Source organism: Acipenser ruthenus, chromosome 50 (genome assembly GCF_902713425.1).
Source record: "Acipenser ruthenus chromosome 50, fAciRut3.2 maternal haplotype, whole genome shotgun sequence".
Classification (NCBI taxonomy): domain Eukaryota; kingdom Metazoa; phylum Chordata; class Actinopteri; order Acipenseriformes; family Acipenseridae; genus Acipenser; species Acipenser ruthenus.
In genome coordinates this window covers 215,299-236,329 of record NC_081238.1, presented here as the reverse complement: position 1 = coordinate 236,329, position 21,031 = coordinate 215,299, and the positions used below count along the sequence as shown (strand labels likewise).

At 41.8% G+C, this 21,031-nt stretch overlaps 2 protein-coding genes across 6 annotated transcripts in view; both read right to left on the bottom strand.

The window, feature by feature from the left end:
* Positions 1-2,609: 2,609 nt before the first annotated feature.
* LOC117404574 (transmembrane protein 88) lies at positions 2,610-8,158 on the bottom strand. Its single transcript, XM_034007467.3, has 3 exons — positions 7,739-8,158; positions 6,759-7,063; positions 2,610-3,991 (listed from the first exon to the last, which is right to left on the bottom strand). The coding sequence occupies exons 2-3, from the start codon at positions 7,059-7,061 to the stop codon at positions 3,716-3,718; spliced, it is 579 nt and encodes a 192-aa protein (XP_033863358.3). The 5' UTR covers positions 7,062-7,063; positions 7,739-8,158; the 3' UTR covers positions 2,610-3,715.
* A 2,471-nt stretch (positions 8,159-10,629) lies between these two features.
* LOC117404581 (lysine-specific demethylase 6B) overlaps positions 10,630-21,031 on the bottom strand; it is a 78,265-nt gene continuing 67,863 nt past the window's right edge. For all 5 annotated transcript variants that reach the window (XM_059015509.1, XM_059015505.1, XM_059015506.1 and 2 more), the window contains 12 exons: positions 20,877-21,000; positions 20,353-20,458; positions 19,709-19,914; positions 19,137-19,207; positions 18,168-18,239; positions 16,296-16,444; positions 15,530-15,644; positions 14,778-14,965; positions 14,062-14,203; positions 13,668-13,794; positions 12,642-12,812; positions 10,630-12,160 (listed from right to left, as the gene is read on the bottom strand). In XM_059015509.1, the coding sequence (XP_058871492.1) occupies positions 12,137-12,160; positions 12,642-12,812; positions 13,668-13,794; positions 14,062-14,203; positions 14,778-14,965; positions 15,530-15,644; positions 16,296-16,444; positions 18,168-18,239; positions 19,137-19,207; positions 19,709-19,914; positions 20,353-20,458; positions 20,877-21,000 (1,495 nt within the window). In that variant the 3' untranslated portion in view covers positions 10,630-12,136. The remainder of the gene's footprint in view (positions 12,161-12,641; positions 12,813-13,667; positions 13,795-14,061; positions 14,204-14,777; positions 14,966-15,529; positions 15,645-16,295; positions 16,445-18,167; positions 18,240-19,136; positions 19,208-19,708; positions 19,915-20,352; positions 20,459-20,876; positions 21,001-21,031) is intronic.

Sequence of the window (21,031 nt, the reverse complement as noted above, 5' to 3'; positions counted from 1 at the left end):
GCTGCTGACTGGCTGGCTGTTCTCTGTGAGGTGCTTCTCCTTCTCGGCCTGCTCTTTTAGGGTTGGGAACAGTTTTTCGAAGGTGTCCAGGCTGGCTTTACTGCCCTGCACTATCACTGTCCCGTTGTGACATACATTCATGGTGTGCATTGTACTCTCTGGGGCATTGTTGCCTATCCCCCTCTGTTTGATATTCTTAAATGCCTTGCAGATAGTAGAGTGTGCCAGGCTTTATTTATTTATATTCCTGTATATAATATATATATATATTATATACAGGAATATAATGTACAACATATCGAAACGTTGGGCAGCTGGCTAAAAAATAATTTAAAGTATTGTAGCACATAGGCTTACCTTAGCCGCTATAACTGTTTTTTTATGTTTCCATTCTATCTTTCTGTCTTACTTTTCTTTCTTTCCTTTGTTCTTTCCTTTTCTATCTTTCTTCTTCTCATATAAAACCTTTGTTAAATCGATATTTAATTCTTTGATTATTTAATTCTGTAGTCCTCTCCTTTCTTTCCTTGGTGATAGCTTCTGTCTTGAGGGATCTGATTTTATTTATTTATTTATTTGTTTATTTATTTATTTATTTATTTATTTATTTATTTATTTATTTTTTAAATTGTTTTGAAAGTTCATTCTGTCTAATATTTGTTACTTTGACTGGATTTCTATTATCTTGTGATCCATTTCATTCAAAAACAACAAAATATTTAGATTTTTGTAAGAGCTCATTGTTTTTGCTGTTTCACTGACGTTCAGAACTCTCTCCCCCCTCTCGCTGTCAAATTCAAATTCAAATTGGCTTTATTGGCATGACAATAAAAATAATTGTGTTGCCGAAGCACATGCATGCCATAAACAACTAAAATATAAACAGAGAAAGCATATATTTTAATACTAAACAGTATCCCCTCCCTCCCTCTATATTAAACAGCACCCCCTCACCCCTCCCTCTATATTATTATTTAGTTTCTTAGCAGACGCCCTTATCCAGGGCGACTTAAAATTGTTACAAGATATCACATTATTTTTTACATACAATCACATTATTTTGAACAAATTATTTTTACATACAATTACCCATTTATACAGTTTTTTTACATACAATTACCCATTTATACGGTTTTTACTGGAGCAATCTAGGTAAAGTACCTTGCTCAAGGGTACAGCAGCAGTGTCCCCCATTTGGGATTGAACCCACAACCCTCCGGTCAAGAGTCCAGAGCCCTAACCACTACTCCACACGGCTGCCCATATTAAACAGTACCCCACATTCTCCCCCTCGCTCACTCCCTGTATATTAAACAGAATCCCTCCCTCCATCCCTCTTTCTTTTCCCTGTCTAGTGTGACATGTTCACGGTTTGTCCCTCAGGCTATGACAGGTCACCACATATTGACCAGCCAGTATTTGGCTGTGTGTTTGTCTTCCCCCAGCAAGATTGACAGCTTTGGGGTATCGCCGAATTTGGGGAAGAAAATGGCCCTTCTGTTTTTATATTTTTCACAGTGCGTTAGGAAGTGAATCTCTGTCTCGACCTCTCCTGTCTCACAGTGACCACAGATTCTGCTCTCCCTGGCCAGCCAGGTTTGCCTGTGTCTGCCTTTTTCGATGGCCAGGTTGTGGTCACTGAGCCGGTCTCTGTCTCAATTGTTGTCAGTTTTTCGTTAAGTATATGGGGAAAACTACAAAGCGGTGTGTAATTCAATATGTTAACCTAACATTATTTATTCAGCAGGTTTCATTCAGCTTTATGAAGCAAAATGTGTTAATTCTGTAGGGTGATAATGCAAAACTTTTGTTTTTAAGCTCACGTTGCCCCCTAGTGGCTGCAGTGGGGGTGACACCTACAGCTGCTGTACTGAGCTTGATCTTCATCTCTGTGTTTCTTGTTCCAGCTGGAGAGCAAGCGGGACGGGTTCTCTCCGGTGCTCCTGCAGTTCTGCACGGACCCCAAAAACCCCATCACTGTCATTAGAGGGCTGGCTGGATCCCTGCGCCTCAGTGAGTACCCCAACCCCCAATCCCATTACACACACAAGCAGTGTGTCCACTTCACAAGGGCCCCCTTTTCAAAGCATTTACTCCAGTCGTTAATCAACGCCTACATTTTCATGAAAATGATTTTAAATGAAATTAGAACCACACTACTAAAGTTTACACGTTTTCAAGCTCCCTTCAAATGCTTTCCTAAGTGTTTTTTTTGTGTGTCGTTTTTGTACAAAATGTACGGGATGATGATGATGATTATTATTATTATTATTATTATTATTATTATTATTATTATTATTATTATTATATTTTTCTATTCTAACAGTAGGAGTTGATTCTGAAGCTTTCATAATACGGCCCTTATTTTGTTACGGTTTGTGAATAGGAATACTCCGACGCTGGTGGCATGTTCATTTATTATCTCTCTCTCTCACTCTCTCTCTCTCTCTCTCATTACGAGGTTGACATATATTTGTGTGTGTGTGTGTGTGTGTGTGTGTGTGTCTATATATATATATATATATATATATATATATTTTTTTTTTTTCATTTAAATATTCTTTGTGTGTTTAAGAGTGTGCAGGTAGAAACTTGTATCACATTAGAAATGCTTTCTTTATTATTTTAAGAAAAATTAAAAATACAAAACGGTGAATATAAACATTTTTAACATAGAGAGTTAAAAAAAAGTGTATTAACATATATTCACATACATCCTATACTTAATGCATCTGTGGAGTTTAACATTTCTTGCCTGTATCATATATATATATATATATATATATATATATATATATATATATATATATATATATATATATATATATATGCATTACTGTTGCTGAGAACACAAGACGTATTGATTTTAGTTCTGTACACAGAAGTGATTCAGAATGGAAATACACCGTAGGACGTTGCGGACTCAGTGCACACATTAAGCAACTGCTTAGATTGTCAAAGACTACAATTAAATTTTCATTGGTTAAATACATTTTGAAATTCTTGAAACATTTTCATAGACTGTTGTTACCCTTGTAAAAGTTTACCTCGGTAAGTTTTGCCCCCATGCTTTTCCCATGGTTATACTCTGCATTTACTATAGTTTACCCTGGTTTGCCATGTCTTATAATGTGCTTTACAGTGCTTCCCTATGCTTTACCATAACTCTGTGTTTTACAGTGCTTCCCTATGCTTTACCATACCTCTCTGTGCTTTACAATGCTTCCCTATGCTTTACTACACCTCTCTGTGCTTTACAATGCTTCCTTATGCTTTACCATACCTCTCTGTGCTTTACAATGCTTCCCTATGCTTTACCATGCTTTTCACTGTACTTCATTACACTTTGCTGTGTTTTACTGTGGTAAAGTTTTAGAAGGGTAAAGATGCCATCAACAGTTTCACTGCAATCAGCCTTTAACTAATTAATCAAAGCTGTAATTGAGAATGATTCAGAAAAAAAATAAATGACTACCTGGTGCTGCTGATTCCTGGATTAAAGTTAATAGTAGTATGTTTGAACATTTATTAAAAAATATATCATGGCTTATCAAGCTGTTATGCAACAAGAGTCTTATTTCTATCCCTGGAAAGGGGGGGAGGAGGGGGATATTGATTGTGGGAGACTGTGGCAGATATTTTTTTTTAATATGTGATTTATAATCCAGAGCAGTGGACTCTCTGAACTATCTCCTGTCCGACGCCCCCACCCCCTTCACACCCACACCTTGCCACTGCCCTTGTTGCCCCCCACCTGCCTGCAGCAGAAGCCCAGCCCGTGGTGGCGCGTGGCGGGCAGGTTCTTGTAGACCGCCCGGCTGTAGGGGATGAAACACAACCCCACCTGCAGGTGGCGCGCCATGCGGCAGTACGCAGCCAGAGCCAGCACCAGCAGAGGGGTGACCAGCAGGAACCCCACCACCACGAGGGCCGTGCAGCCGCTGTCATTCAGCAGCTCCGAACAGTAGGGGGCAGCGCCCACTGGTTTGACCTGGGCAGGAGGAGATAAGGACTGTGTTATAGGCTTATCGGACAGTGTAGGTCCATTCTTTCAACTGGAATATCTGTTCCCAGTCTTTACTATGTACAATAAATGCGGTAAAAGATTTAGGGTTAGGAGTTAGGGGTTAGGGGTGAGGGTTTATACTCAAATAATAGCTGTGACAGAGCAACCTTTTGAATTGATTCAGTAATTTGTATTTGCAGATTGAGAGAGAGAGAGAGAGACACAAACACACAGACACAGACACAGACATCCAGCCGATGGCTATTAACTGATCCATGATCAGAATCTTTTCCGTCTTACTACCAGACAGCATGCATGGAAATAAGACTCCCGTTGCATAGCAGTTTGATGTAAAGGACAACTGTGTTTAGACCAGCCTCGGTTTTTGAATTGGCCCACCCCCCTCAGTGTCTGTATGTGTGTGCTGAGTGTCTGTGTTGGAATGCGAGGAGGTGATGGGAGACACAGCCCAGATAGAGTGTGGAATGTCAGGCGCCCTTTTAAACAGTCCGAGTGGACATCAATCAATCTGCACACCAGCCCTGTGTACTGTGTGGTACTAGCTTGGAGGGGGAGGTGACTCATCATCCTCTCAGTTAGACCGGAGTGTGTCCGTGTGGCTCACAGGATGAGGTAGTGGCAAGCAGGCTCAAATGAGGGAGGAAACTTCCCGAAAACCTTTAGTTTCTTTCTTTCTTTGATGCACAGCTCAATGATGGAGGGAACCGCCCATCAGAGAATGGTATTTTCGTGTGAAAGCGATCGTGGGACATTAAATTTGTTTTTAACAGAAATACCTCTTATAAGTTTCCCAAAGCATGGTGAAACATAGGGAAGCATTGTAAACCACAGAGGTGGTAAAGCATAGGGAAGCATTGTAAAGCACAGATAGGTGTGGTAAAGCATAGGGAAGCATTGTAAAGCACAGGGAGGTATGGTGAAGCATAGTGAAGCATTGTAAAGCACAGAGAGGTCTGGTAAAGCATAGGGAAGCATTGTAAAGCACAGAGAGGTCTGGTAAAGTATAGGGAAGCATTGTAAAGCACAGGGAGGTATGGTGAAGCATAGGGAAGCATTGTAAAGCACAGAGAGGTATGGTAAAGCATAGGGAAGCATTGTAAAGCATAGGGAAGCATTGTAAAGCACAGGGAGGTATGGTGAAGCATAGGGAAGCATTGTAAAGCACAGATAGGTGTGGTAAAGCATAGGGAAGCATTGTAAAGCAAAGAGAGGTATAGTGAAGTATAGGGAAGCATTGTAAAGCTCAGATAGCTGTGGTAAAGCATATTGAAAAACAAACCAGAGTAAACTAACCCTTATACAAGTTTCCCACAGTAAAACCAAAGCGAAGTGTTATAAAGCATAGGTAAGCATTGTGTAAAGCATATTAAAAAAAAAAAAGTCAAACCATTGTAAACTAGTGACTCATCTTAGCTTTGTCAGAGATACCTGTGGCTAATCAAGCTCATAGTAGGTGAAACTGTATAAGGAGTCTTATTTCCAAACCCCTGGATGAGAGGAAAATTTCCTTCCAATCAGCTTTTAAAACACTCTGTGCGGAACTTAATTGCCATTGATTGGCACTCTGTTGTAAAGGTGAGGGAAGGACAGCCTTTCTTGTTTAGAAATCGGAACTTCATGAAGTCGATTACGAGTATGAGTCAGGCCAGCCCTGCTGCCAACCAAAATACAAACCCAGAATAAAGAAGAAGAAAAAAAAACAATCATGGGACTGACCCCAGCGTGGGTTCACCCCCTTTGGAATGTGTCCGGGTGAGCGCTTTATCTCTCTGTCACCCTGCGAGGGGGTGTCAGTGACAGACAGTCTCCCAGCAGCAGAGACACTGCAGCTGCAAAAACAGTCCTTACTGATAAAGGTCATTGGGGTTCGCCTGCTTCTTAATCCTGGGATTAAGGGGGGGGGGGGATTTAAATTCACTGAGAGTTTATTAAATTGGGCCAGGGGGAGCTAATCTTTAGAAAGTTAACTTAGAAACATCATCCCTTTTATTATTCACATTGTAAAGCCTTTAATGTTGAGCCAGCCTTAATGGATTGAGATGTTTTCCCAGGCGAATATATATAGTTGTGTAACATTTAACCTGATCACGCCGATTTCAGAGGACCGCTTCGTGCAACCCAGGCATACAGAGTTTATTGAAATATGGCATGTACTTCACTCTCTCTTAAGAAAACAGCTTCATGACCACTGCAGGGATGGCAGTAAGACTCCTGCTGCACAGCAGTTTCAACCACTCAAGGTTTTACTACCAGCCTGATTGGCCCCCAGTGTATAGACAACAAGCTCAGTGTCTGTGTGTGTGTGGAGGGGGGCGGGGATTAAACTAAAACCAAACTAATTCCAGGAGTAAAACCAGGAATGGCTCAAACTGCTCTGCAACAGGAGTCTTATTTCCATCCCTGGAGTTGCTTCCCCCACAGAGTATCATAGTAATGATTGGTTTTGTCAAGCCTGCTGCACACCAGGTACAAGGAACCACACACAAAGGGCCAGTGATACTGTAGCTAATAACCGGTATTCATACTGTAAGTGGCTATTGAAGCGATGGGTGGCAGCTCTTTTAAGGAAGCAGTGGTGATGTTAGTAAAGCTAGTGGGTTTTAAACACACCATTAAAGGCGAGGGACCAGTGATAATGTAGCTGATTACAGGTGATAATACATGGATATTAAAGCATCTGCTAAATAATGTTAGCCGGGTAGGCTGAAGTTTAAGAAGAATGCAGCCCTACCTTGGAGTGGCAGATGAAGCCGAACGTCACCATGATGCTGGCGGGCGCAAGCACGGCTCCGAATACCAGGCCAGCCAGGCTGGCGTTGATGACGGCGATGAGCAGGTTCTGAGCGGTGATGAGCACGGAGCACGCCCAGCAGTCCAGTGAGCCGCGCAGCTCCAGGGGGGGCTCTGGCCCCTCGGCCGCACTGTAGGGAGGGGGGACCACCACCGCCGAGGGGGGCTGCAACACCACGGCGACGGGCTGGGGGCCCGAATCCCCCGCTGCCACTCCCCCCAGCTCCTCAGCACACTCCAGCATCTCTGGAGGGAGTGGAATACAAGCAGGAAGCAGGGTTAAAAAAAACGTCAGGAAAATAGGCTTCCAACTCTGCAGCAGGAGCAGCAGTTGTTGAAGCATAGTTCACGCCCTTAGTCTCTGTAAGCCACTTTGGATAAAAGCATCTACTAAATAACTAATTAATAATAACAAAAACCGTGTGGTAATGAAGGGCTTTATTCCAAACACCAGCATCAGCACACCTCTAGTTTAGAGTTTAAACTGTGAAACGTTTAGAAAGGTTCCTAAGCTTTGTCAAAGAGACCCATGTCAGATATAAAGATCAGCTGTAGCCAGGAGCGCTGGAACTAGTGGTGCACTCATGCTTTTAACCATATGATGGATGAATTCTCGGTACCCACAGAATATTATTATTTGTTTATTTAGCAGACTCCTTTATCCAAGGCGACTTACAGAGACCAGGGTGTGTGAACTATGCATCAGCTGCAGAGTCACTTACAACTACGTCTCACCCGAAAGACGGAGCACAAGGAGGTTAAGGGACTTGCTCAGGGACACACACAGCAAGTCAGTGGCTGAGCTGGGAGTTGAACCAAGAATCTCCTGGTTATAAGCCCTGTTCTTTAACCACTGGACCACACAGCCTCCTACTCCTGATAAATAAATAACGTAAATAAATATATATATTTAAAACTTACCGTCCTAGGAGTGTTTTGATTGAAGTAGCTGTTTGTAGCCAACTATTTCTCCAAGTTGAAGGATGAGCAAAAAGTATTACCTCTTGAGTTTTTAGCCAGGATGTAAGATACTGGAATTTTATATAAGAAATAAAACAAAAGTAATTCCTTTTTCTTAAATAATTTCAATTATGTTCAAAGATACTTTGTAGGAAAAATACAGAGCCGCTCCTGGTGTTTCCTTTCCTCTGTGAAGTTAGAACACTGTGTCCCCCTCTCCCTCCCTCTCTCTCTCTCTCTCTCTCTCTCTCTCTCTCTCTCTCTCTCTCTCTCTCTCTCTCTCTCTCTCTCTCTCTCTCTCTCTCTCTCTCTCTCTCTCTCTCTCTCTCTCTCTCTCTCTCTCTCTCTCTCTCTCTCTCTCTCTCTCTCTCTCTCTCTCTCTCTCTCTCGGTGTGAGTCCTTCCTTCCCACCTCCCTTGCCCTTTGCCTTGTTAAAAAAAAAAAGTGAGAGGAGGGGTGTTTTGCGGGGGGGGGATGCGGGGCGGGGGGACACTCCTAAGAGCTCACTAATAAACCAGGCAGGGAGAGAGAGAGGCGAGGGGGGTGGGAGGGACTGAGTCAGGGGAGATTTGACATCTATTCTCCCCCTTCTCTGATAGCTCTTCTTAACGACTGCTTTGAAAACTATACTTTGGGAGGTTAAAGTTTTTTGTTTTGTTTTTTTTTTGGTTTTTTTTTTAATCAAAACCTTTGCGTCTTTTATTGTTATGCAGGAAAACGCCAGATCTACTTATTTACAGTAATAATATTATCATGTAACATTGACTTAAAATATTTTGGTAGCTCTGTGTACTTTATAGAACCATGAGAACTGTACCGGTACACTGATGAAGGCACTAGAGCCCAAACGCTGTGGGTTGTGGCGTGGCGGGTGTTAAACTGAGATCTATCCATGTGAGTCGGGGAGGGAGGGATGCAGAGAGGCAGAGAGAGGGGGTCAGGGTTAGGGAGGCAGGGTAGGAGGAAGGAAGGAGAGAGGATGTTGATAACTGCACCGGTGAGATTGCAGAGCTCCTGTTTGTTCTGTTTTTCGTCTGTTTTTCTTTTGATAGCCTCTAATGACAGCTGCCAGCCCCTTTTCAAGAGAATGAGTCACCTCGACCGGGGCAGGAATCGGTGCAAAAGAAGTATCCTGAGTTTTTTTTCCCCAGGGTAATTGCTTTGCTAAGAGTCAGCGTTCTGATTTCTTAGGATCACAACCCACCACAACCTCTGACGAATGGAAATGTTTAAATATGGAATAAACCCGAATGCCCTGTCAGAAAATGTACAGCATCCTGGCGATTCTGGTCATGAACGACGTGTAGCTTTTTGTAAATCAGGGGTACTTGTCTTAACCCACCCCCATTCCCTCTTTTAGTAATTTAATGCATTTCAGGGATGGGGACTGCATAGCAGTTTCATCCATTCCCGGTTTTACTGCGAGCTTGAGTAGCCAGCACAGTGTATCGCAAACAAGCTCAGGTGTGTCTTATTAAACTCCTAGAAAACCAGGAATGGACACACTGCTATGCAATGGGAGTCTTATTTCCGTGTGGGGGGGGGGGGGAGATGTTTTGGTCGGAGTGTCCTTGCTACAGCGTTAGTCCAGGAAATGTAAAAATACACCAGGCTTGTCGGAGGAAGGGAGGAGGAGGAGGGTGATTACAATGCCTCTGGAGCCCTGCTTTTGTTTTCATGTTTTGCTCCACATTGCGGAGATAAGCACTGATCAAGGGGCTGGAGGGACACTTTTTTCCACTTGCACGGCTCATGTTTTTTTCGGATGGCTCTGCGGCGCCGAAGACAAACCAATATCGGTTTGACCGTTAGAAGTAAGGAAACGCGTACAAGCAGTAATAAAAATGAATTAAGTAGCTGATTGGCTCTCTGTGGCTGTATGTACGTTTAGCATGCATTTGTTTGGGAATGTGTAAACCTTTTTTTTTTTTTTTTTTTAATCCTATGTCAATATAGATCACACATACACCTCTGCCATGGCTGTGAATTCAGAATTAGTTACCGGCAAAGTTAATGACCAGGATTGATATACTGTAAAGCCATAAATATTCACAAACAAGATATCAGAAACACGATTTTGCTCCAGAAATGTTAGCGACCTGTTGCAATGTACAAATGTATTGGTGGTGGAATTTGATATTCCTGCCAAAATTTTTTTCCTTGGTGGCAAACGCATAATAAAAGGCTTGCAAATATTTATGGTTTTACAGTATTGATGGACAGGGCCGGATTAACCCATCACTAGGCCCTAGGCAAGCATACACTTGCAGGCCCCCTAACAAACAGACACACACCTTTATGATAGCTTTTATGACTAGCCCGCCAGTTTGATCCATTCCTGGCTTTTATTAGTTTAGTAAGACACACCTGAGCTGGGGCTAATCAAGCTGGTAGCAAAACTGATCTGCTTTGTAATATTGACTGTCCCGTTTTTTTTTTTTTTTTTTTTTTTTTTTTTTTTTTAATTACCAGGGCATCTCCTTCCCGGTGTTTGTAGAGCCACACAGGGATTGGTATCCAGCCTCGGAAGGGACAGCATTCCCAGCTGTGATTGAAGGCTTCTAAGGCGATCCACTACCTAGCAGGTCACTGGTGTTCATTTCCATTTAGAGGTACCAGAAGAAACTTCATACATTCAATAGCAGACGTTTAGACTGTTCTTCATTAGATGTATCAAGTTGAGCTTGGGGCTTTGAACTGCTCTATTACCCAGCAAGTAACTTCAGTTTATTTCTGTTTAGAAGTATAACAGAAACTGACAGGGACAGTTATTAAATGTATGAGGTTTCTATTAGTTTTCATAAACGTAGTACGATTCTGGGTTTATAACAGTCAACAAACCGACAGCAGTCTTAAGTTTATCAAAAGCTTTTATTATTAATAACAATAATAATAATAATAATAATAATAATAATAATAATAATTCACACAAAATTCACAAAATATTTAAGACGGTCCTGGCTCAGTTTTTTTCTTTCTCTGTGTGTGAATCTTTTAAAAACAGTGCATTTATAAAATCCCCAAAAAACTAGCGTGTATTGTGTCAAAAAAAGAGGACAAAAACATTAAACCAGAATAAACAAACGAAAAGTAAAAAAACACCTTGGCCACACTTCCTCTTAGATCTCTCCAAACAATATCATCACTGTTTTGTCTTTTTTTTTTATCAATGTTTTAATTTTCAGTAAAAAGAATCCCCTAAAAAATTAGAAATAAATCACAATTTCTCTCTTATATTTAAAACAAATTTACAAGAACAGTATTCCATTAAACTGTCTCCCCCAGCCCTCCCCAGCACTAACCCATAGACAGAGAAATAAAACTTATATATATATAATATTTATACATAGAGAGAAAAAAGCACCACGAAACCGGATATTAGAGTATTATTATTATTACCAATAATAATAATCATAATAATAATAAAAACATTTAAAATAGCTGAGAACGCTAAAAAGGGAGAACCATTGAAATTGAATAAATAGAAGGGAAAAAAGACAATAAATACAACCAAAATTATACATTTCTCAAAACACAAAAATACAAAAAAAAAAAAAAAAATCAAACAATCTGGAGGTAAAATGATAAGCTGGTTAGCATCACAAAAAACCACACAATGTATGTATGGGTATTGTTACAATTCAAGATGTATTTAACAAAAAGAAAGAAATAATAATAATAATAATAATAAATGCAGACGACACCATTTTACAACACATATACAAGAATTTCTAAGACAAAAATATTTCTTGCTATAACCCGTATATTAAGCATTCCAAACCTTTATTTATTTTTTTATAATTCTTGTTTTGTATTCTTAATGCTTTAGAAAAAGTTTTTCATGATTTTTTCTTTTCTTTTTTAAACTTTATTATTTATGTAAGAAGTCAGAAGGCCAATGTGGTATATATTTATTTATTTATTTATTTATTTAGCCAGGCTTTAATCTAAATTCTCAGTTTATTTTATTACAAAAATAACTAAAAAAAAAACCAAACAAAAAAAAGTCAAGTAAAAAGTATTGTATCAAAAAAAAAAAAAAAAATCCTGAATAAATATTTTTTCTTGGGAGGGAAAAAAAAAAAAAAAAAAGTCAGCTTCTTTCTTTCCCCCTCCTCTCAGGACATCCAATCAGCACTCAGTAGGCGGGGCTAACAAGAGTAAACAGAGTGTTGATTGGCTGATGTAGCACCGTTAACGAAGTTGAGTAAACAGGTTGATTGGCTGATGTGTAAAAAAAAATAAAACAAATAAATAACAAAAACATAAATACAAATTTAAATGCAAAAAGAATAAAGGGTTGCCCAGCTGTCGGGAGCTCTGTGTTTTGGTTATGGCTTTAGACACCGAAGAGACTTTTCAGCGCACATTTGGCGCTGGTGCCTGAAAAAAAAAGAGAAAGAATTGTGTTAGAGAGTTCAAAAATGGATGGTCGCACAGTTTCATTGTGTAATTTATAATTAGTTGCAATCACAATGTAATTGTATTTGATCCTGGGCACACCTGTGTAATTGTAATTGCTGTATAATTGATCGACTCCAGTGCAACGCCACCCCTTTCCAAGCTGAATCGTTCAGTGCCATGTTGTGTTTTACACTGAGAGAACGTTCTCTGATTTTCAACCACTTTCAGTGACTCCCCTGTTTGTTTGAACAAACGTTCTCTAGTATGTTTGTGTGTTTGTATCTGTGATCACTGCTGGGTAGAATAAACAGAGCCTTTTAAACCTGTTTTACTGTGAAAAAAAAAACTTTTAAAACAGTGCGTCCAAAATAAACTGCGCGTGTGAAAATAAATTGGACCTGACGCGCCTGAGACGCGCTGAATAAATGGACCGCTAAGGGTTAAAAGTGCCCCGGCTCACCAGAGTGAAGCTGTCGTAGGTCTGCATGAGCTCCTCAGTCCTGTACTGCTCCAGCACGACCACGTTGTGCAGCGTGGCGCTCCTCCGGCGGGCGCAGTCCTCACAGTGCACCACGTAAGTCTTGCGGCTGCTGTTCTCACTCGTCACGAACAGCAGGTTGTACACCTCCACCTGCACACAGGGACAGGACAGGAGTGCTTTAGTTCACCTAACCACACAATACTACAGTACTTACTGTGCAATATTATATTATGTAGTGTAGTACCCTGTGGTATACTATAGTATACACTACAATAACACTACAGTCTAGAGCACTGTACAAAAGTGTGGTTGTACAGCTATGGACAATTGCATCACCCTCTATATAGAATGAACTAATTTTGCTTCATAAAGTGGCATGAAACCTGCTGAATAATGTTACGTTAACATATTGAAATCGCACACCGCTTTGTAGTTTTGCCGTTTACTTATCGAAAAACGTGACATTTTGAAATCTGACATGAAATAACTGCTGTACGACTATTATGGCTTCCGGTACAGACTTAAGCGATTCATCATTTTGTATTTTCTTTGACTACATGATGTTAAATAAAAGATCTAAATTACATTCAGATGGTTTTTTAATCCTAAAATTCTAGTTGAAGCAAAACCTCCACCAGATACAGAATTAAAAAAAGAAAGAATGTTAAGACGGGCGTTGACGCGGCACGCTCATGTGAAAGGACCTCTTCACTGGCTTGGTGGTCCAGTGGTTAAAGAAAGGGGCTTGTTTACCAGCAGGTTCCCAGTTAAATCCCAGCCACTGACTCCCTGTGTGTGACCCTGAGCGAGTCACTTAACCTCCGTCCTTCAGATGAGACGTAAAACAAACAAGGTCCTATTGGAAGTGACTCTGCAGCAGCAGTTGTGATGATGCATAGTTCACACCCTAGTCTCGATAAGTCGCTTTGGATAAAGGCATCTGCTAAATTACTAATAAATAATAATAATAATAATAATAATAATAATAATAATACTACTACTCACATCACACTCATTGCAGTAGTAGGCCGGCTCGTCCTTCACACGGCTCTGATACGAGATCTTCTTCCCATCCTGGACCAGCTGGGCCCTCAGGACCTGTGAGTGCTTGATGGACTGCAGCAAGCAGTGCCTGAGAGAGAGGGAGAGGGAGAGTCATTGACTGATGGGACTGTGAGCAGCAGAATGGATCCGGCGTGCCATGGCCATTAACAAACATTGAACAGGCTGCTGAACAAGACTACGAGCTTTCTGTGTGTGTGTGTGCTTGTGAGCGACAGTCTGTGTGTCAGTGACGGTGTGCGTGTCCAGTCTGTGTGTGTGGGAATGTGAGTGTGTGTGTGTCTCAGTGTGTGCATGGGAGTGACAGCTGTGAGAGTGTGAGTGCGGTGGCACGTACTTGATCATCTTGTAGACGTCGGGGTCGGACACCTTGACCGTGCGGGCGATGTTCCAGGACACGTGGATCATGGGCACGATGGACTTCACCTTCTTCACCTCGTTCCACTCGTAGCGCTCCAGAGCCAGCTGGTACTGGTACGCTGCGGATCAGAGTGTTACTGTTAACAGGGCTGTGCAAACTCAATCTAGTGTGGGGATTTCAACAGTACTGGGCACACTGATTACTCCACTGTTCAGAAGGGGCTCGCCACAGAAATCAGGTGAGGGTCGCTGGTGTTGGTCATGTGTGTAGCCCCTGTACCTCTGGATGGTTTATGCACACCTATTAAAATGTAGGTGTCCAGGAAGCTGGTTTATTAAAGTTCAGAAGTGCCTGCTCACCATATTTCAATACACTCTACAGGGGTGGAAATAAGACTCCTATTACACAGCAGTCTGATCCGGTCCTGGTTTCACTGAGAGTTTAATAATAAGACACACCTGAGCTTGTTACCTATACACACCGGGGCTAATCAAGCTGGTAGTAAAACCTGCAATGGGTGAAACCGCCATGCAACAGGAGTCTTATTTCCATCCCTGGTGCTGTGAGATACAGTCTGACTGCACACAATCTCAGCACAGCTCCTGTGTGACACTTGCTGGCCAGGCACCGGTAATGCAGTCTGCAAATCATACAATGATGATTGATTTGTGTGATTTTTTTTTTGCACTCACGGGTGAGGGGCCCCACGTTCCAGGCAATGTTGTTGCACCAGCCCACAGCCTGCACCCAGTGCACCGTGCCGGCGTTGATCCACACCAGGTCCCCCGGCCTCTGGATGAACCGGTACACCGGGATGTTTGCCCTGTACAGATCCTCCAGCACCGGCCACCAGGACCCCGTCAGGTAGTCCACTCCGTGACTGAGGAAAAAAAAAAAAATACATGCAAGTTAGCTTTAAACATGTGCACCACAACGTTCCCGTCGCTGTGATGGTCTGCTACCTGAACAGAGGAAACACCTTGAATATTCGTGATTGTGGTTGACAAACCAAACCACAAGCCCCAACGGAAAGGGGAAATAACCACTGTACTCCGGGGCTAGAAATAAGACTCCCATTGCAGAGCAGTTTGATCCAGTCCTGGTTTCGAGTTTATTAAGACACACCTGAGCTTGTTACCTATAGACACTGGGGCTAATCAAGCTGGTAGTAAAACCTGAAATGGGTGAAATGGCTCTGCAAAGCTATTTTGTTAGACCAGAGGAAAAAGGGAAGACCAACACACAAAAATTGATAATTCTGCGCATTCATCCCTTTTCGTATCACATGCTGGCATTGAAGTTTAAGAAAAGCATTTGTATTAAAATCTGACTAATTGTGGTATCGAGCGAATCATTCACACTAGCGAACCACTTGAGTCTTCAGCTTTACCTTTTTTTTCTGTTCGCTAAAGCAGACCAAGGACGTTGTTCAGCCCACACTCACCTCTCACAGAAATCGCTGATCGCTTTCCAGTAGCTGTCGTGAACAGCAAACCACTCGCAGTCCCCTGGGCCAATGTTGATGTTCACGGAGCAGAAGTTGTTGTTCTCCTGGTGGCCTGCCGGGGTGGGGCACAGAAGAGATGCGGGTCAGAAATGCGATCTGGACAGATCGACTCGCATCAGAGCAGAAAGAGGCATGGAAGACTCAACAAAAGCAAACCTGCAACTAAATCTTCACACACAGAGAGCGGTGAGGTGGGTGGAACTGGCTACCCAGGGTCACCTAGTCATGCTGTTGAGGCAGAATCACTTGGATCCTTCAAGTTTGGAGATCAATCCCCAAAGTTAGGAGATCAATCAGATACTAGGAAGCAGTCATGCAAAACTTTTGGCCAGAGCTGTGATGGGCAGAAAGGCCTCCTCCCGTTTGTAAACTTTCTTATGTTCCTAAATGCATTGCAAACAGAACCCGTTTACCTGAAGAAGGTACTGAAGGCTTTAGGCAACTTGACAGAACAGACTTACATTTCAGATGATTAAACAGGTTTCAGTATTTTATAGAACGATAACAACGGACAACGTTATACAAGTCAAGGTCAAATAATATCTTAAACATTTTATTGCTGATTAGCAAAAAATAAATAAATAATAATAGCAGTAAAATCTGATGCAGCCCCAACCACCAAGCAGAAAGCAATCCCATTTTAAGAACCCCAGTCCTTTAGAGGATGCATTTTGTGAAGGTCTGTGTTTCTGGGTCCTGTTACCTGGAGTGCGGCTGCCCGGGACCTTCATGTAGAGTTGCACTGTGTTCATGCCCAGGATGGTGTGCCCCACGTGGCTCAGCATGTTCCCACTCGATGAGACGCGCATGAAAGCGGGCAGCTTGAACAGCTCCTGCAGCTGGGACTTCCACCTGAAAGAGGGGAGAGAGGGAAGGAGGAGAGGATGGGGGTTAGCAATGACCACATATCAGGGAACAGAACAGTATTGATTTATTAGTTTTCAGTGGAAAAGCCATTTGAGCTGCAAACCTTTGGTTTATAAAGGCGTCCCGGGAGGAAGGCAGGAGCAAGTTCCAGTTATTTATTTATTTATTTTTATTAATTTATTTTTTAGCAGACGCCCTTATCCAGGGCGACTTACAACTGTTACAAGATAGTGCAATATTTTTACATACAATTTCCCATTTATACAGTTGGGTTTTTACTGGAGCAATCTAGGTAAAGTACCTTGCTCATGGGTACAACAGCAGTGTCCCCCACCTGGGATTGAACCCACAACCCTCCAGTCAAGAGTCCAGAGCCTTAACCACTACTCCACACAACCATGCAGAGAGCTCACCGCTTCACACTCCATGAGTTACTGTATTCACATCACGTGCAATCACAAGGCTGCTTCAAGCGATCAAAACAGCAGCCTCTTAAACTGAGAGAAAGTGACACTGTGGATCCGAGCCAGGTGGGGAGTTTATTCCAGTCCGAGGGGCAGCAAAAGCAAACTCTTTCCTTCCAATCGTGCTTCTCACCGTTGGGATTTTAAAATATTGTAACAGAACCGCAGCACTTTAAAAACTGCCCATAAAGACCTGCAATCAGGTTCAGTTTTACACTCAAATATGATCCTAACTTAGCATTCTGTTAGGTTCATATTTCCAGCTACCTTTTTTCTGCAGTTAACACTAAACTTTTTGTCTTAACTTGATTCAAGTGTTGAATTTACACAACAAAACCAAAAAAAAAAAAAAAGTCAAGTTCTGCATGTATACATTTAACAGAGCCAGGTCACCGAAACGTAATTAACGCTGTGTGGTGCAGAACTTTTAATCCTATCTAGTTAGTAGTGACCAAATGAAAAAGAAATCCATTGTGTGCCCCAAAACAAAACAAGCTGCAGTACCAGTGTTTGCACAGCAGGTGGCAGCACACGCCCACGTTTAGTCTGAGAGCAGCACATGGTGTTTCAACGTGACTGGAAAGTTCCAGAGAGATCTCAGAGCCACACAAAGAGACGGAAGTGGTAACACTGAGGTATCCGTTACAAGTGATTTAAAAACAATCTACAAACACATTATTAATTATGCCATTAACAATTGTAGAATATGATTAGAAATAAGAAGTCTATTACTATAAACTTAGCATTTTTTCTTTTTTGGTATTGTTTATAAATCAGTTACAACGGATATTAGTCTGTCTGCCTTGCTGTCTATCTGTGTCTGTCTTTATAGGTTTATTATTATACACTTGCCAGTGGTTTTGCTATTGTTAGGCTTGCTGGTCCAGTGGGGCTTCATACCAGGAGGTTCAAATCCTGACTCAGCCACTGACTCGCTCTGTGTGTGTGTGTGTGTGTGTGTGACCCTGAGCAAGTCACTGAACCTCCTTGTGCTCCGTCCTTCGGATGAGACGTAAAACAAACAAGCTCCTATTGGAAGTGACTCTGCAGCAGCAGCAGCAGTTGTTGATGATGCATAGCCTACCCCCTAAGTCGCTTTGGATAAAAGCGTCTGCTAAATGACTCATTAATTAATAATAGTAATTGTATGGGCCTGCTTTGCATTATTGTTTTTGCTGGTTTGTAAAAATCATTTGTAACAGATTCCTGAATTAAAGTGTTACCCGAGAAGCCAGGAGACTTACCGCTTGGCGTCTGACAGGTCAATGTTTGTCCCGAATTTGATAATCTTCCCCACGGGTTTCTGATCCGTAGCACTGAAATAAAAACATTGCAAGAAAATGTAGATGTTAAAAGTTTGTTACTCCCCCGTAATTATCTGTAGAAAACCACACAATACTATAATACTAACTGTGCAATATTATATTATGTAGTGTAGTACCCTGTGGTATACTATAGTGTACACTACAGTCTAGTGTACTGTACAAATGTAATCTCCCTACAGAATGAACTCATTTTGCTTCACAAAGCAGAATGAAACCTGCTGAATAATGTCACGTTAACATATTGAATTACACGCTGCTTTGTACTTTTCCATATATTTAGCAAAAAACTGACATAGAAAAATGTGACATTTTGAAATCTAACATGAAATAACTACTGTACTACTATTATGGCTTCTGGTATATGATTGCACAATGTTAAATAAAATATCTAAATGATGTTCATATAGTTTATTTTATTGATTCATTTATTTTTTTAATTAATGTCTCAATCCTAAAATTCTAGGAGATGCAAAACTTTTGGCCAGAGCTGTAGATTGGTTATTGCAGTCTCTGCAGAAATACAGCCCTACAGTGTACTCTAAATCAGCCCTACAGTTTTTTGGAGCATTTTTAACTGGCATCGTTGACCTGTTGTTTTAATTCTCTCTTTAACGACATTGTTATGATAACTGACTCTCATTTTGTTAACCCCTAAAGGCAAGTCTAAATGTAACGCATCAAATTACATAAATAAATACACACAGCTTGTGAACACAGCACAGAAAAAATGAAGGTGGTACTTCATGGTTTTGTGTCAGGATTACACACACAGTGACTGAAGGGGCTTCAGTTGTGTGTACTTGTATGATCCCGATTGCACTGCGTCGATTGTATGACAGTATTATGACGTCTGCTAAGAAATAAATAAAGTATTATGATGATTTTTACCCATTGCTGGGGGGCTCCGGGGCGACAGGGGGCTCCTCTTCATCCTCCTCTTCATCACTTCCCTTCTCCTCCTGAAATCGAAGCAGCAAGTTAGTGTGGAGAAACCAACCACGTCGAGAAATCAAGAGATCAACTAGCGACGCGAACGCTGTGCTATCAAATCACTGCTATCTGGGATTCACACACAGTTCAAGAACACAGTGTCAGCCATCTACAGCTCTAGCCAAAAGTTTGGCATCATCCTGTAGGATGAACTAATTCTGCTTTATAAAGTCAAATGAAACCTGCTGAATAATGTTACGTTAACATATTGCATCACACACCGCTTGAAAAAGCGACATGAAAAAACATGATTTTCGAACTACTGTACTACTATTATGGCTTCCGGTATAGACTTTTGCATTTTGTAGTTTCTTTGATTTACATGATGGAAGATCTAAAACGATGTTCTTTTATTAGTTTATTTTTTATTATTAGGTCTCAATCTTAAAATTGCAGGTGATGCTAAACTTGTGTCCTCTGCTGCAGTGGCGAGGAAGCGCGGGTGCAGGCAGTACTCCGGCTGGGCTCACCTGCAGGCTCTCCTGGAAGGAGGAGGCTTGGTACTGGGCGTACTTGGCGATGGTGGTGTGAGAACGGCTGCTCTCGCACGGCCAGGTCTGCCGGTCTCCGGTCGGCTCCCAGTTCTCGTCGGAAGGCTGCTGGACTTGCGTCCGCACCTCCACCGAGTGCTCCCCGTTCGCCTCCACCAGGGACTTTGTGGAGAAGAGGCCCAGGTCTGGAGAGTAAAGGGAGAGAGAGGGAGAGAGGGAGAGAAAGAGAAAAATAAATGAACATGCCACCAGCTTTGGACTATTCCTATTCACAAACCGTAACAAAATAAGGGCCGTATTATGAAAGCATCATAATCAACTCCTTCTGTAAGAATAGAAAAATACATAAAAAAAAAATAATAATAATAATAAAAATAAAAATAATAATAATAATAATCATCCCGTACATTTTTACAAAAACGAGAAACAAAACTTAGGAAAGCATTTGAAGAGAGCTTGAAAACGTGTAAACTTTAGTAGTACGGTTCTAATTTCGTTCAAAATCACTTTCATGAAAACGTAGGCGTTGATTAACGACTGGAGTAAATGCTTTGAAAAGGGGGCCCTTGTGAAGTGGACACACTGCTTGTGTGTGTAATGAGATTGGGGGTTGGGGTACTCACTGAGGCGCAGGGATCCAGCCAGCCCTCTAATGACAGTGATGGGGTTTTTGGGGTCCGTGCAGAACTGCAGGAGCACCGGGGAGAACCCGTCCCGCTTGCTCTCCAGCTGGAACAAGAAACACAGAGATGAAGATCAAGCTCAGTACAGCAGCTGTAGGTGTCACCCTCACTGCAGCCACTAGGGGGCAACGTGAGCTTAAAAATAAGTTTTGCATTATCACCCTATAGAATTAACAAATTTTGCTTCATAAAGCTGAATGAAACCTGCTGAATAATGTTACGTTAACATATTGAATTACACACCGCTTTATAGTTTTCCCCATATACTTAACGAATAACTGACAAATTCTGAGATGTCATTCTGTAGTTTCTTTGACTGATTACACGATGAGAAAAAAAATATCCAAAATGATGTTCATATAGTTTTAATTCTAGGTGATGCAAAACTTTCGGGAGTGTAGCGCCCAAGAGAAACCCCAATGCTGCCCTTTCTGGAGCCGATCAGTTTGCCCCGGGACACTCACGTAGATACTGGGGGTGGGAGGATTCAGTCTCTCCTGGGGGCTGCCCGAGTTTCCCATCACAGGCTTCACAGAAAACGCAGGCAAGAGATACGACTCTCGAAACCTCCCTTTGATTTTCGCATTCCTGGAAATTAAACACAAAGACAGGACACGCG

Excerpts from the sequence above, each read along its gene's own strand:
- LOC117404574 (XM_034007467.3), bottom strand. The coding sequence starts at position 7,061 with ATGCTGGAGTGTGCTGAGGAGCTGGGGGGAGTGGCAGCGGGGGATTCG. Across the intron at positions 3,992-6,758 it reads GCTTCATCTGCCACTCCAAG|GTCAAACCAGTGGGCGCTGC; the intron begins GTAGGGCTGCAT and ends CCTCCTGCCCAG.